Here is a 13,876-nt window from a genome sequence, read left to right on the forward strand (position 1 = left end):
TTAGAATAAAATACAAGAAAAGTAAAAATAACAAAACAAAGAAGAAGAAAAAAAAAGTTAAAAAAAAAAAAACCTAAACACAAAAAAAATTATATCAAGGTATTTACAGTTTCTGCATGTTTTAGAGATTCTGTAATGTTTAACAATAATATAGAACATATTGACAGAACTGTATACTATTTACCCAAAGGCTACACAACAGAACAGGTAAATAGATACTCTGATGATTTCAGAAGTTTTACAGTAGACAAACTACCAATTCTCCTGCTATGATCTGTGCCAAGTGAGCTACTAGCAAACTTATAGATCAAAAGAAAAAGACAATATTTAAAAATCTTGACCTCTTCCCTTTTAAATTAACTTGGTAATTATAAACGTGTTTAAAAAGCCCTGCCATTAGTGGATTAGCTAAACTGAAAAGGAGGGGGTAAGAAAGAGGAAGGGGTGTCTGAAGAAACTCCTTGGCTGGGAGGCGCGACCAACAATGCAATCTGACAAAGTTTATAATAATATTACAAATGTTTATTACATACTTTTCAACTTTTTTCTTGCTTTATTTTGGTTTATTTGCGTGAAAGGGTTTGCATGCTGGTTTAAAAAAAAAAATTGCCAAATTTCTCTAAAAAAACAGGAATTGCTGGAGGGACTCCACTGAAAACCATTTATAGTTGGACACTCACTTGTTCAGTTTTTACAGGCTTTTAAAGGTTTCTAAATATATATTCCAATCCATGTTCTAACATGAAAGTGAAATGATCTTAACTGGAGTCTGGAGCAAAATTCAACAGATTATCCTTGGGGGATCATTAAAACTAGCTACAGGGCATGTCCTAAAAAATGCTCCGCACCTATTGCAGGTATGTAAAGTCCCCGGTGAACTCTAGCTCTTTTTCGGTCAAAGCTTATATACATCGATTCTTCAGGCTGTGTCTATGGCAACTTCCAGGATACTGCACTAATATTAAGTATATTTACTGACCAATACTGATGAGATCAGTAGCCAATGTAGCTGTCCAATGCCTCCAAACTACAAGCCCCATAATGCTCAGCTTGCAACAGGAATTTCTCTTTTGGAATGTTTACTGGGCATCAAGGGATTTGTAGTTTCACCACTGCTGGAGAGCTATCTGCTAATAACTCCATGTCACAAGGCCATTATATTAATTGATGATCATCAACGTTCAGTCCAAATCGCCACGCACCGTTTAGGGAATAAATACCAGAGTTCAAAATGCAGCAACTACCCCTTTGGTTTTTAAAAGATCCATTTCAAAACTAATCAGGCTTTCTATCTTCTCAGTATTCCACTAGATGGCAACATTGAGGATTTTAGATGGCATTTCATTTTAGATCAGTAATTTCCAAGTACACTACAATCAGGCAAAACAATTTTCTCTCTTATTAATTCGGCAAACGATGCAATCTCAGTGTTACAAGCATGACAGTAATAATATTCATTGCAAGCTGGAATATATTACTTTCCAAATTGTTTGGCGAGAAGGATCATATTTTATTTTCATGTCAATTCTATGATGAGAAAATATAACTGATGGGGGGCTCCGTTACAGTGCACGGGACCCGTGAATTTATACTGTTGCAGCATTATGCACAATCCAAGTCCGTTCTACTGGGTCCTATGTTTAATGCTTTGCTCTATCCTTGTCAATGTCATTACACTAATTTGACCTTTTCTTAAACTAAGCTACAATAACACACATATACGCGCACACACACACACACACACACACACAAAAAAGAAAAAAAGACTGTTGCTCTTTGCATACTTGAAAAACACACTAACCCAGCATGTCTTATCAGAAAATATAGTTCATGAAATAATTTATGATAGAATCAATACTCAAACATGTAAGATTAAGCAAAAGTACCTTTCCACCAGTGTTCCCTTTAAGAATTTGTGAAAGAGGACAAACAAAGAGGAAACCACATCTGAAAACATCAGCCACATCTGAAATGTTGTGTGGAGCTTTCTCTGCTACGAAAATGCAGGTTATGGTTGTTACATACCGTAGATTCATTTCTAAACAATTTGAGTGTTGAAGAGTTCCAAAAAAGTGCTTTGAGGGATCTTTACACACTATTTAATTCTTAACCCCTTAAGGACACATGACATGTCTGACATGTTATGATTCCCTTTTATTCCAGAAGTTTGGTCCTTAAGGGGTTAAAGATGTTTAAGAACGTATGCTTTTCCAACATTGCTGTAGAATTTTAAGTGTTCATAATAATAAGAGAATCTCTTCAAATAGAAACATAACAAAGCCCTAGTTTTAAACAGTCAAATCACACAATGTACAGTCAATGATATCACTGTGCATTAAAGGGACGCTATAGGTACCCAGATGTCTTCATTTCATTGAAGTGGTCTGCATACAGTGAACCCTGCAAGTGAAAAATTTTCAGTTTCAGAGAAACTGCAATGTTTACATTGCAGGGAGAAAAAAAAAACAGCTATAGTGGCCGTCTTCCAGATAACCACTAGAAGTAATTCCTGGTGCCTTATGGAATTTAACCCTTTCATTAACTGAAGTAACATCTCAATGAATGTGCCTCCTCTTGCTGTTCTGCGGGAAAGGCAATGTTTACATTGCAGTGTTAACCTGACTATAGTGGCAGTCAATATGAGTAAAACTCTATTTTAGATAGATTGTCTCAGGAGACCATCTGATTGGCGCAGCACTGCATTTTTCTATGCATGTGCGTTAGCCTCCCAATGCTTCCCTATAAAGCTCAGATTATCAATATTGAGGATTTTAGCCAAAGAGGTGGAACTTAAGCAGGGAGAGCAGCTCTGCAAGGGCTGAAAGGTAATCAATCATTCTTTTTAAACCCTGGAGGTGCGGGGTGTTGACCTAAACAGTGACTAAAGCATTTTTTAGTATTCCTAACTCTGTAATGTTCCATTAAGGACAGTAATCACACATAGCGGCTGCTTCCAGAAATTTTAGCTTCCAACAATAACTAAAGACCCCACTTTAAAACCCTAATCTCAGCCCTAAAAAGTAATGTAATAGAATACACAATGCTTAGTGTACATCCAAGAATAAAATGCCACTTCAGGATTCTGAATACATTGAGGGATTATTAGTCTTCAGAACCTTTCAGTGGAAATCATTTATATGAATACACACTCTACATAAATACAATGTTAACCCTAAACAATATCATAAATGGTTAAACCTGGCAATAAGTCTTTGTGCACATACGTTAAAAACAATATCTTGCATTGTGTACATTGTAAACATTTCTATACCTTGTCCTTGTCTTCTACCACATCCCCAACAAGATCATCAGGGTCCAGTATTCCTCCATCTCTGTATACTAAATGGTGGATCTTTACCCAGTATCCTGGCTCCTAAAGTATAAAAAAAAGGAAAAATAAAGATAGAGGTTTCAATTTCACACAGTAAATATTTTTCTCTAGTTTGCATAGAACTCATCGCAGGATCACAAAAGAAAATATCATACCTGTGCAAAGTAAATATATAAAACTAGAATTGATGTTAACCGCAGGAAAAAAAAACGATCTATATAGAAGAAACACGAAGAGGAGGAAAAACAAAAAGGACACAAAAAAAACTGCAGCCAAACAACCAAATAGGCATTTTTTTATACCATCCGAAAAGTAATAAGAAGGTGCTATTGGAAGGTACTAAGGAAGAACGGTTACTTCTCAGGATGCTTAATATTATGTTTACGTATATATTTAATACATTTATTTATGGGATGTGAAAAATCAAATCAAATGGGAGGATAAAGAGGTCCGCACTTTTACAGCTCCCTGTCAATCACTGCTATAAACGCTGTCCTTTTCACCAGCAAGTCTGCATTGGCACAGCATACAGAGATTAAACAATGTTTATCTTTCTCAGTTTCTTTATTTGCAATACTCAGATCACTTAATCTTAGTGCAGTGGTCTGCATGTCATGTGCCATCCCCCCTTTAACCCTGCAGTTAAAATCATTGCAAGGTTAAACTGCCTCTAATGGCCATCAATATGACAGCAACTAGGGACACTACCATAAAATAATCGTAATACTCTGCTATTTTAGTCAGATGGTCTCAGGAGCGTGGGGCTTTGCAAAGCATGTGCACTAGCCTCTCAATTAGTGATGTCCCGAACAGTTCGCCGGTGAACATAGCGCGATGTTCGGTTCGCCCCCTATTCGTCATCATTGAGTAAACTTTGACCCTGTACCTCACAGTCAGCAGACACATTCCAGCCAATCAGCAGCAGACCCTCCCTCCCAGACCCTCCCACCTCCATGACAAATAGGGGGCGGACCGAATACGCTATGTTCGCCAGCGAACACGCTATGTTTGCCGGCGATCAGTTCCCGGCGAACTGTTCGGGACTTCACTATTCTCAATGCTTTCCTATGGGTAAGCATTGCATTGGCTGAGATCATCAATATTGATGATCTCAGCCCAAGAGGCAGAGTTTGAAAGGGAAAGGATTATAACTGGAGTCTGGAGCAAAATTCAACAGATTATCCTTGGGACAGAAAAAAATAAAATAAAGTATATAAAAAAAGTTAATGTTTCACTTTTGCAAAATACAAAGTAATAAAACTAGCTACAGGACATGTCCTAAAAAGGTTCCGCACCTATTGCAGGTATGTGATATCCCCAGTGAACCCTAGTTTTTTCTCGGTAAAAGCCTATATGAAGTGAGGAAAATCAGGTAAGTATAATCAACTATTTTTAACCCTGGCAGAACTGACCTAGGGCACTGTAGCGTTAATTGGACAATGCTCATCCCAAACATTGAAGTTTGTGCTGGGCAGAAAATAAGGCTGATAAGCACTATAGGTGATCAGAAGTACTGAATATAATTAAGGTGTCAGGTAACTATTTAGGACTTCGAAAACAATGTATTTCATTTTTGTAAACTAAATGCCTTGCTCATATGCATAAAAAAAAAAAAAATGAAAAAAGCTACATTTAGTTAAAGCAGATCTGTCATATTATGGATCACTCGGCTGAAAGAAAGATCTGTGGATTTGGAAAATGAGAACATAAAAAACAGAACTGCTTTAACTTATAGTTTTCCTTTAATTTATTAAGCATGCACTGTAGCGGGAATATAAACATAAGAGAATAGGATCTATAAATAAGAATATATGAATTCTAGTAAATGGTACACCACGTAGATGGCCAGATAACCACTCCAGCACAAAATGTGCGTTGTATCACCAGCTAATGAATACATGCAGTAGTAATGCCAAAAGAGTCTTACCAGGAAGAATACATTGAGATTTCTCTCACATTCTGTCATAGGGACACAGAGGTTTTTATGAAGAGAACTTATTCTGGCAGCTTCTGCAGGATAAAAGGCTTCATTGATCTAGCCACCCATAGTACCTGCTGCCCTGACATTTGAACAATCTCTATAATCTGCTCTGTGGTCTCCTGGATGGACTTGACCACCTCCCGAATTTTAATGCATTATGTAATAAAAAAAAAAAAATACTATAGATATTCCCTTCTGAAAATTGTTTATTCTTTAAACAGCTTCAAGTTCTAATTACATCTGCAAAGCTCTAGAAATGGACTCCTGTGCATAAAAATATGCATATAGCTGTACACTCTTCAATTAAAGGAACATTACTGCTCACTGGCGTGCAGCCTCCATGCTGCCTCAGCCAATCACCACTATGCTCCCCACGGCGGCCTGCTCCAATGCTACCCCGGGCAGACGCCTTCGCTAAAGGGCTGACAAATCCCAGGGGCCAGGGCAAAACTTGTAGTCGCCATAGCGACCTGGGATTTGTTGAGTCCTGCCCTAGTATACACTGCAAATCACAAGTGTGCCTTTTAAAGCACTCACACTATGCTGATTGGGGACATCTCTCACACCCGGGATGGTCTCCCCAGGTCTGGGAAAGTTGGGAGGTATGATTTACTATGTAACAAAAATGTATCACTAACACTGATCTTAGTTCTCAGATTGCAGCAAAATGACCTCATGGCTCTACCTGTTCAAGTCACGACTCATGCATATATACATTTTGATAGGTATTCTATACTGATTAGTACATAATCTACATATCCGCCATTCTGTAAGAGATTATATGCATGATTGCACACTGCAAACAAGTGATCTAAGAAACTAATACAAAAAGAAAAGTCCTGCGCTCACTCCCATCACTCCTGGGCGGCGGCAACGACCACAGTACACCTCAGCTCCAATACATATAGTAAAAACCAAAGAAAAAAAAAAAAGTTACCTACGCTCTCTCCTTAGTCCCCATGTTTTTTTAAACAAATGGAGGTCATTTAGTTACTCCAATGGCCACTGGAGGGAATAACTGCCTGCCAATGTCAAAGCAGACCCCCCTCCCGTAGACGGGTCCTACACTGACCCTTCACCTTGCTTCCTTGAGCTTCTGGCAAAGATTTCTCTAATGAGACAGAAAGGTGTATTTTTATATACACCCCTATATACACTGCTCAAAAAAATAAAGGGAACACATGGGAAAAATACCCCTTTCTGTCTCATTAGAGATATATTTGCCAGAAGCTCAAGGATTCCTATCCTGGACTGGCGATCTGCGGAAATCACCGTCGTGGGGAGAGGGTGTGGGGGGGGGGGGGAGGAGCAGTGCAGGGAGTCCCTTAACTCCTCACTTACTGACCGATTCGTTCTACGACTGGAATCCAATCGGTAAGTGAGGAGTGTCTGTATTATATATGTATGTATAATATATTTTATTTTATAATATATTATACACATATGATGTCATAAGTGTTCTTTGAGATATATACACATATGCATTATATATGTATAATATATAAAATGCTTTAATTATAATATATTATACATATATAGGAAATAAAAGTGTGTGTATGTATATATATATATATATATATATATATACACACACATACATATATATACACACATATACACACACACAAACTTATTACATGTGAGAAGCGAGAGAGAGAGAGAGAGAGAGAGAGAGAGAGAGAGAGAGAGAGAGAGAGAGAGAGAGAGAGAGAGAGAGAGAGAGAGAGAGAGAGAGAGAGAGTTTAAAAATAAAACATTTATAAAAAAACAAACATAAAAACGCTAATTTTGGCCACCGTTTGGGACTAAGTGGCTACTACAAAATACTGGACATACCAAATTTTGAATACCCTGTGTTGTCTACATTTGACAATGTTATTTCACATTCCTGGGCTACTATATGGTCTCAAAAGGCAACACAGACCCAGCAAACCAATCTGGCAAACTGAATTGGGAATCCCTATATTGACCCTGTAACTTTCCAAAGCACAATAAAACCTGTACATGGGGGGTATTGTTACTCGGGAGTCTTCGGTGCACACAAATATGAATGTTTAAAACAGTACAACTAATCACGACAATGAAATTCCCAGCGATTGTGACTAAGTGGCTACTACAAAAGACTGGACATACCCCATTTTAATACCATGGGTTGGCTACCTTTACAAATGGTATGCCATGGTGGGGTTAATTTTCATTCCTGGGCTGCTATACGGTCTCAAAGACCCAGCAAACCAATATGGCAAATTACAATGTGCAAACATGAAATGGGGAAAGCCCTACATTTCACCCCTGTAAGTTTGCAAAAACCTATTAAACCTGTACATTGGGCACTGTTGTACTCGGGAGATGTTGCTGAACACATATTGGGGTGTTCTTTGTCAGGAACACATAACAGGAACTGAGAATGCATGCTTAAAGTACAATCCGAGAGAAAAATTAACAAAAAAAATGACTACCCTAAAGTTTGACAAAGACTGGTAGTATAATTGGTGCACGGAAAGTGTGAAAATACCACCATTTGAAATACCTTAGGGTGTCTACTTTTAAAAAATATAAGGTCTGGTGGGGGTAAATTACATTGTCCGGTTCAAAAATGTCCCAAATAGGACATGGGTGCATGATGACCAGCTGTGAAAATTCAAAGTTGAAAAACTGGAATGCGCCCCCTCCAAATAAGGTCTTTTAGCCCCCAGAGAACCCGATACACCTATACATGGGGGTATCACTGTACTCAGGAGATGTTGCTGAACACATATTGGGGTGTTATTTGGCAGTAACCCTTAAAGTTCTCCGTACATGTATTCTTAAATTGCTATGTGTGTCAAAAAAATCAACAATAATTTTTTATTTTTAAATTTGGCATAGATTGGTGGTAAAATGGTTGCATGAAAAGAGTCAAAATACCCCACGTTTAATACCTTAGGTTGTCTTCTTTTAAAAAATATATACACATGAAGGGTTATTCAGGGATTCCTGACAGATATCAGTATTACAGTGTAACTTGCGTTAATTTTGTGTAAGAAAAATGGTTTGTGAATAGCAATGTGCTACTTGTACTTATTGCCCTATAACTTTCCAAAAAAGCTAAAAACATGTTAACATTGGGTATTTCTAAACTTGGGTCACAATTTACAAGCTATTTAGCACGGGTGTTTTTTGGCGGCTGTACATGCGCAACATATTTTGGGGGTCAAAGTTCGAAAAGGTGTGTTTAACATTTTTTCATCACAATTTTATAGTAAATTATATATGATATGATGTAAATAATGGTATCTTTAGAAAGACCATTTAATGGCGAGAAAAACTGTATATAATATCTGTGGGTACAGTAAACGAGTAAGAGGAAAATTACAGCTAAAAACAAACACCCCAGAAATGTAAAAAGAGCCCTGGTCCTGAACGGTAAGAGAATTGAAAAATGGTCTGGTCACTAAGGGGTTAAATGTCCAGGGGATGAACTCACCAACAAAAAAAGGTCTTTATTATATAAATATCTAACTAAAGAACAAATTGACCTAGGTTTCTTACAAGAAACCCACTGGAGACAATTTGAAAGACAAACTTGGGGTGGAAAGAGATTCCCAATCATTATCCATGCCTCTGTCAAAATTTAAAAAAATAGTATTTGGGGAAAAATTAAATGTTGAAATACTTCATAAATTATGTGACCCAGAGGGTAGATTTTTAGGAGTCGTTTATAAAATAAATGGAAAACTATATACTTTATGTAATATATAGCTCCCGAATAGATCTCCAGCTACTTACTTAAAAAAAATTATTGGAAAAAGTAGAAGAAATAAAAGGACAGATTTTATTCGCAGGAGATTTTAATTCAGTTCTAGATCCCAAATGAGATTAAAAAAAAAAAAACGAATAAAAGGGACAAAATAATAAAATGGTGGTTAAACAGGCCAAATCTCTAAATAAAATCAAGAATGGATAGAACTTCTATGATATCTGGAGAATTTTTCATATGAATGATGATTATACACACTTTTCCAGAATACGTTTTTCTTATTCTAGATGGGATATGATCTGGACAGATCCTACTGTTATAGAATCAATAGCTAAAATTGAAATTAAAGATAAAACCTGGACGGATCATAGTGGAGTGGTATGTGAAATTGGAATAGGAAAAATGACAAAAGAAACATAAACCTGGCATTAAAACGATAGTTTACTGAATTTAGAGTCAAACAGAAAATTAACTGAATCTTATATAGATATTTTAAGGAAAATATGACAGGTGACATTTGCCAACCACTCTATGTTGTGCTTTTAAACCAGTGACAAGAGGACATTTTATAAAACTACAAATACAACTTAATAAAAACTTTAATGTAACTGATCTTTATGTAGAATTAGATGGGCTATCACAAATTAATAAACAAAATCTAACTATTGAGAATACTAAGAAAATGTTTGAAATGAAAGAGAAATTAAATAATAGTCTTATGGAAAGAACAGTTAAATACTTGGAAAGACTAAAATTTAAAGTATTATTCCAAAGGTAATTGGGCTGATAAAATTGCATCTGAAAAACTTATACAGCAAAAAGGGAAAAATAAAGTTAGAAAATTAATAAAGATAGACACACCCAAGGAGATAAGCCAACACCTTAACAATTTCTATAGTAAGCTATATAACATTTCTTCAACTACTACCATAGAAGAAATTAACCATTACCGTAAAAATTCAAATTTACCTCAAATTACTGAATTAGATAGATGATTTTTAACTCCTTAAGGGCACATGACATGTGTGACATGTCATGATTCCCTTTTATTCCAGAAGTTTGGTCCTTAAGGGGTTAAATAAAGAGAAACATTGAAGAAGTAAATCAGGTTATATGTAATTTAGATACATTTAAAAGTCCAGGCCCTGATGGGTTTAGTAATTTATTCAACAACATATTTCAAGACCAAATAAGTTTTCATTTAACACATACTTTTAATTATGCCGTTAAAATAGGTTCATTCCCAGAAGAAATGATGAGAGCCAATATCTTACCTATTCTTAAATCAAATAACTCCCCACGAATGTACAAAACTACCAACCTATTTCCCTTATAAATGTAGATGCTAAACTCTTTGCTCCATCTTAGCAACTAGGCTAAAAATTGTTTTACCAACAATCATACATCAAGACCAAATAGGTTATGTCCCAGGTAGAACCTCTGCTACTAGTATACGAAAGAATAAATATTCTGGATGATGCCTCTAGGGGGAAGTTCCATTGTTGACCCTGTGGGGTTGATGCTGAGAAAGCATTCGATAGGGTCAACTGGAAATATTTAGAAACAACTTTAACTTATTATGGCATCTCAGGCTGGATAAAGAAGGCCATTAAGGCTTTAAATGTAAACCCAACAACACGAACAAAGAGCCCTAATATCTGCTCTTCAGGTTTGTTTTTTTAACAGAAACCGTGAAGGGTGTCCCCTTTCCCCAATTTTATATCTGCTTTCTAATGAACCATTAGCTATTAATATAAGAAATAATAAAGAAATTAGTGAATACAAAATTTTCGATAAAGACGAAAAAAATAGCACGTATGCAGACGATATTTGAATTGCATTGACAGACCCTAGTAGATCATTAATTATTCTTATGAAAGAAATAGAGAGATATTCTTTGGCATCAAATGATGAGTTAAACATAAATCAATCTATGATATTAGATCTTAGTTTAGATAATAAAAGTAAAAGGGAAATCACAAATATGTTTGAGTTCCTGTGGGTAGAAGAAACTATCGATTTTTTAGGTATTAGTTTAACAAGAGAAACTAATCGAATTATGGGGATAAACTTTCTGACTCTTCTACAAAACACGAATAGATGGCTCAAGGAACGAAAACAATCTAGAGATAACTTTCTGGGGAAGAGTCAATGTAGTGAATGCATATGTTATACCCAATGGAATTATTGGTTTCAAATGTTACCATTAAATATCTCAAATAGCCGACTTGAAATGATTCAAGACAGCTTTATGCAATATATATGGAAAAGTAAAAAACCAAGGTTATGCCAGATCACCTTAGCCCAGAAGATGAAAAGGGGAGGTATTGGATATACAATTATCAAGAATAAATTATATAGCCTCTATATTATTTCGTGTTTATAGACTGCAATTAAGTAATGATAGCAATGAAGGATGGCATGAGATAGTGACATAGATTATTTTAAGCAAACAAATATGTTTGAATGTCTATCTGTTCCTGTCCAAATCTGAGGTGATTAAATTGCGTATACGTAGAAGTAAATTCACACTGACACATGGAGTTCAGGTTAAAAGAACTTTGAGAAAATTTAATGGCATCTGGTTAAAAAGCGGGCTCGCAGACCCTTATAAGAGCAATATTACATCATCATTGAATATCAAGATAACAACAAATAAACATCATTAATTGGTCTATGTGTTAAGTGGTAAGTTAAATGCCCTCCCATCTATATTATTAATTGGCTTAGGGGTTAAGTGGCTAGTGGGGCATCCTCCCATCATGGGATGTCATCATCTCTGACAGGGAGTGGACATAAAATACAAGCGCCATTCTGTTTAGCACGAGGCTCGCTCGATGGGAGGGGGGATCTGGCAGCCAGCCATTTTGAGTAGTTAGTGCAGTTAGATTCAAGGTCAGGTTCAAGGCTTTTTAGTGAATGGACATTTCATTAGTGCAGTTTCTCATGATCTAACTAGGGCATACAATGTTTCATATTACAGGAACTTGACAATTCCGGTGTTAGTCATATTCTTCTAGAAAATACATTCTCTTTCTAATATTCTAAATGTTGTTAGGAAAATCTGTCATATAATGAAGTTAGATGGAGTTAATGGAGAAATTTAATACAGGTTTTAATAATTCTACAACAATAGAAGCTAAGGCAATGGCAAGTTATGCGTTTAGATGGTCTGGTTTGGAGTAGTGATAGGGAAAATACATTATCGCAAAATTATTGAATGTTTATTATAGAATAAAAACATTATTCAACTTAAAAAAATAATTTGCTAAAGCTTTATCTTTAAGTAGATCCCTCATGAAATAAAATAAAAAAAACCTACAGCTTTAAATACATGGAAAAAAGAACTGAACATTAACATAGAAATAAGTCACTGGGGGCTCCTCTTTGACAAAAGTTTCCAAAATCACACACTCTTTGAATATTTTGGAATCTCATTACAAAGTAATCATTAGATGGCATTTAGTTCCAGATAAACTGCATAGGAGGTTTCCACCAGAAGACCATTTATGTTGGAGATGTGGGTCGCCAATAGGTACATATCTTCAAATGTGGTGGAACTGTATAAAAATACAAAATTTATGGGATGAAGTACATACATTTATTGCAAATAACCTAAATTTTTAAATGAATTTAACTCCAGATGTAGCATTGTTGGATTTAAACTGGCCTTATATGACCCCAGTGAATAATTTAAATATAACTCACTTATTTTTAGCCACTAAAATTGTCATATCCAAAAAAAAAGTATGAGTCTGTTGTAATCCATATATGCAAAATAACTAGACAAATCTATTATTCGCCCTTCTTTAAACAAATTAAAGTAAAGAATAAAGTACCCACTGCCCATAGTTCCTGATAATATTACACTTTCTAAACTAAAATTATAAACTATATTGTGACGAAACCAACCTCGCCACTGAGAACTGGAGAAGCCTGGTTGCCCGCTTGCTGCCTTTGGACTATGGCCCTGGGAGATTGGGCCCTTTACAAACAGTATTCGGCCCTAACAGAGTGCATGTCACTCATTCTGGCCCTTTAAATACAGTGGGGTCCTTTGGTACTTGCCCTGTGTGAGCAGTGATACCCCCCAGATAGCTATGCCATGGAGCCTATTCATATAATGAAAGACTATGGGAAAGACTTTGGCTCCATGGCAATTAAACTGTATTTGTGTGGTCTGCGTGCCATTCACCTAATAATGTGCACGCAGACCTGAGCTATCTGGGGATATGTTAAATGTCTGTGTTTTTTCACATATATGTATGCTGCAACACAGATTTACTGCTGCCAGCATCATATAACAAACAAATGCCAAATATAAATGCTCCCGGCGTGATTATATCATCAGAGGCAGTATGTCCATTTTTAATCCTTATTCTCACGGAGGATTAGCCCAGACAGACTAGAGGTTGGTTGATAATCATGGGAAATAAAAGGTTCACAGACATTGGTCTCCAATTCTAGAGAACTAGATAATACACATATAATAGAAGTAGTCTCTTATTTAGACCAAAGATAAATACATTTCTGATTAATTCACAAGTGGAATGTGGAATATACAAATGGTCTTGAAAGAGTCTGGGATTAAGGCAAAACACATCAGCTTAGCTACCTGTGCAAAGAGGTTGCACTCTTTACATGATTATTCACACCCGTTTACGTTATTACTGTATATAATTTGATCATTTATTATTATTATTAGCTGCTTATTACCAGTATAGTGCTGTTTTATACAATTGTTCACACCAAGTAGGGTATATCTTAAAAATCTATATAGAAATGCAAAGTTTGGGGGCAGGGCCTTACCATCATGCAGGAGAGA

At 36.0% G+C, this 13,876-nt stretch overlaps 1 protein-coding gene across 4 annotated transcripts in view; it reads right to left on the reverse strand.

The window, feature by feature from the left end:
• PARD3B (par-3 family cell polarity regulator beta) overlaps positions 1-13,876 on the reverse strand; it is a 1,021,205-nt gene that overhangs the window by 940,705 nt on the left and 66,624 nt on the right. For all 4 annotated transcript variants that reach the window (XM_063429810.1, XM_063429811.1, XM_063429813.1 and 1 more), the window contains one exon: positions 3,272-3,373. In XM_063429810.1, coding sequence (XP_063285880.1) covers positions 3,272-3,373 — 102 coding nt within the window. The remainder of the gene's footprint in view (positions 1-3,271; positions 3,374-13,876) is intronic.

This window comes from Pelobates fuscus, chromosome 8, assembly GCF_036172605.1.
Source record: "Pelobates fuscus isolate aPelFus1 chromosome 8, aPelFus1.pri, whole genome shotgun sequence".
NCBI lineage: Eukaryota > Metazoa > Chordata > Amphibia > Anura > Pelobatidae > Pelobates > Pelobates fuscus.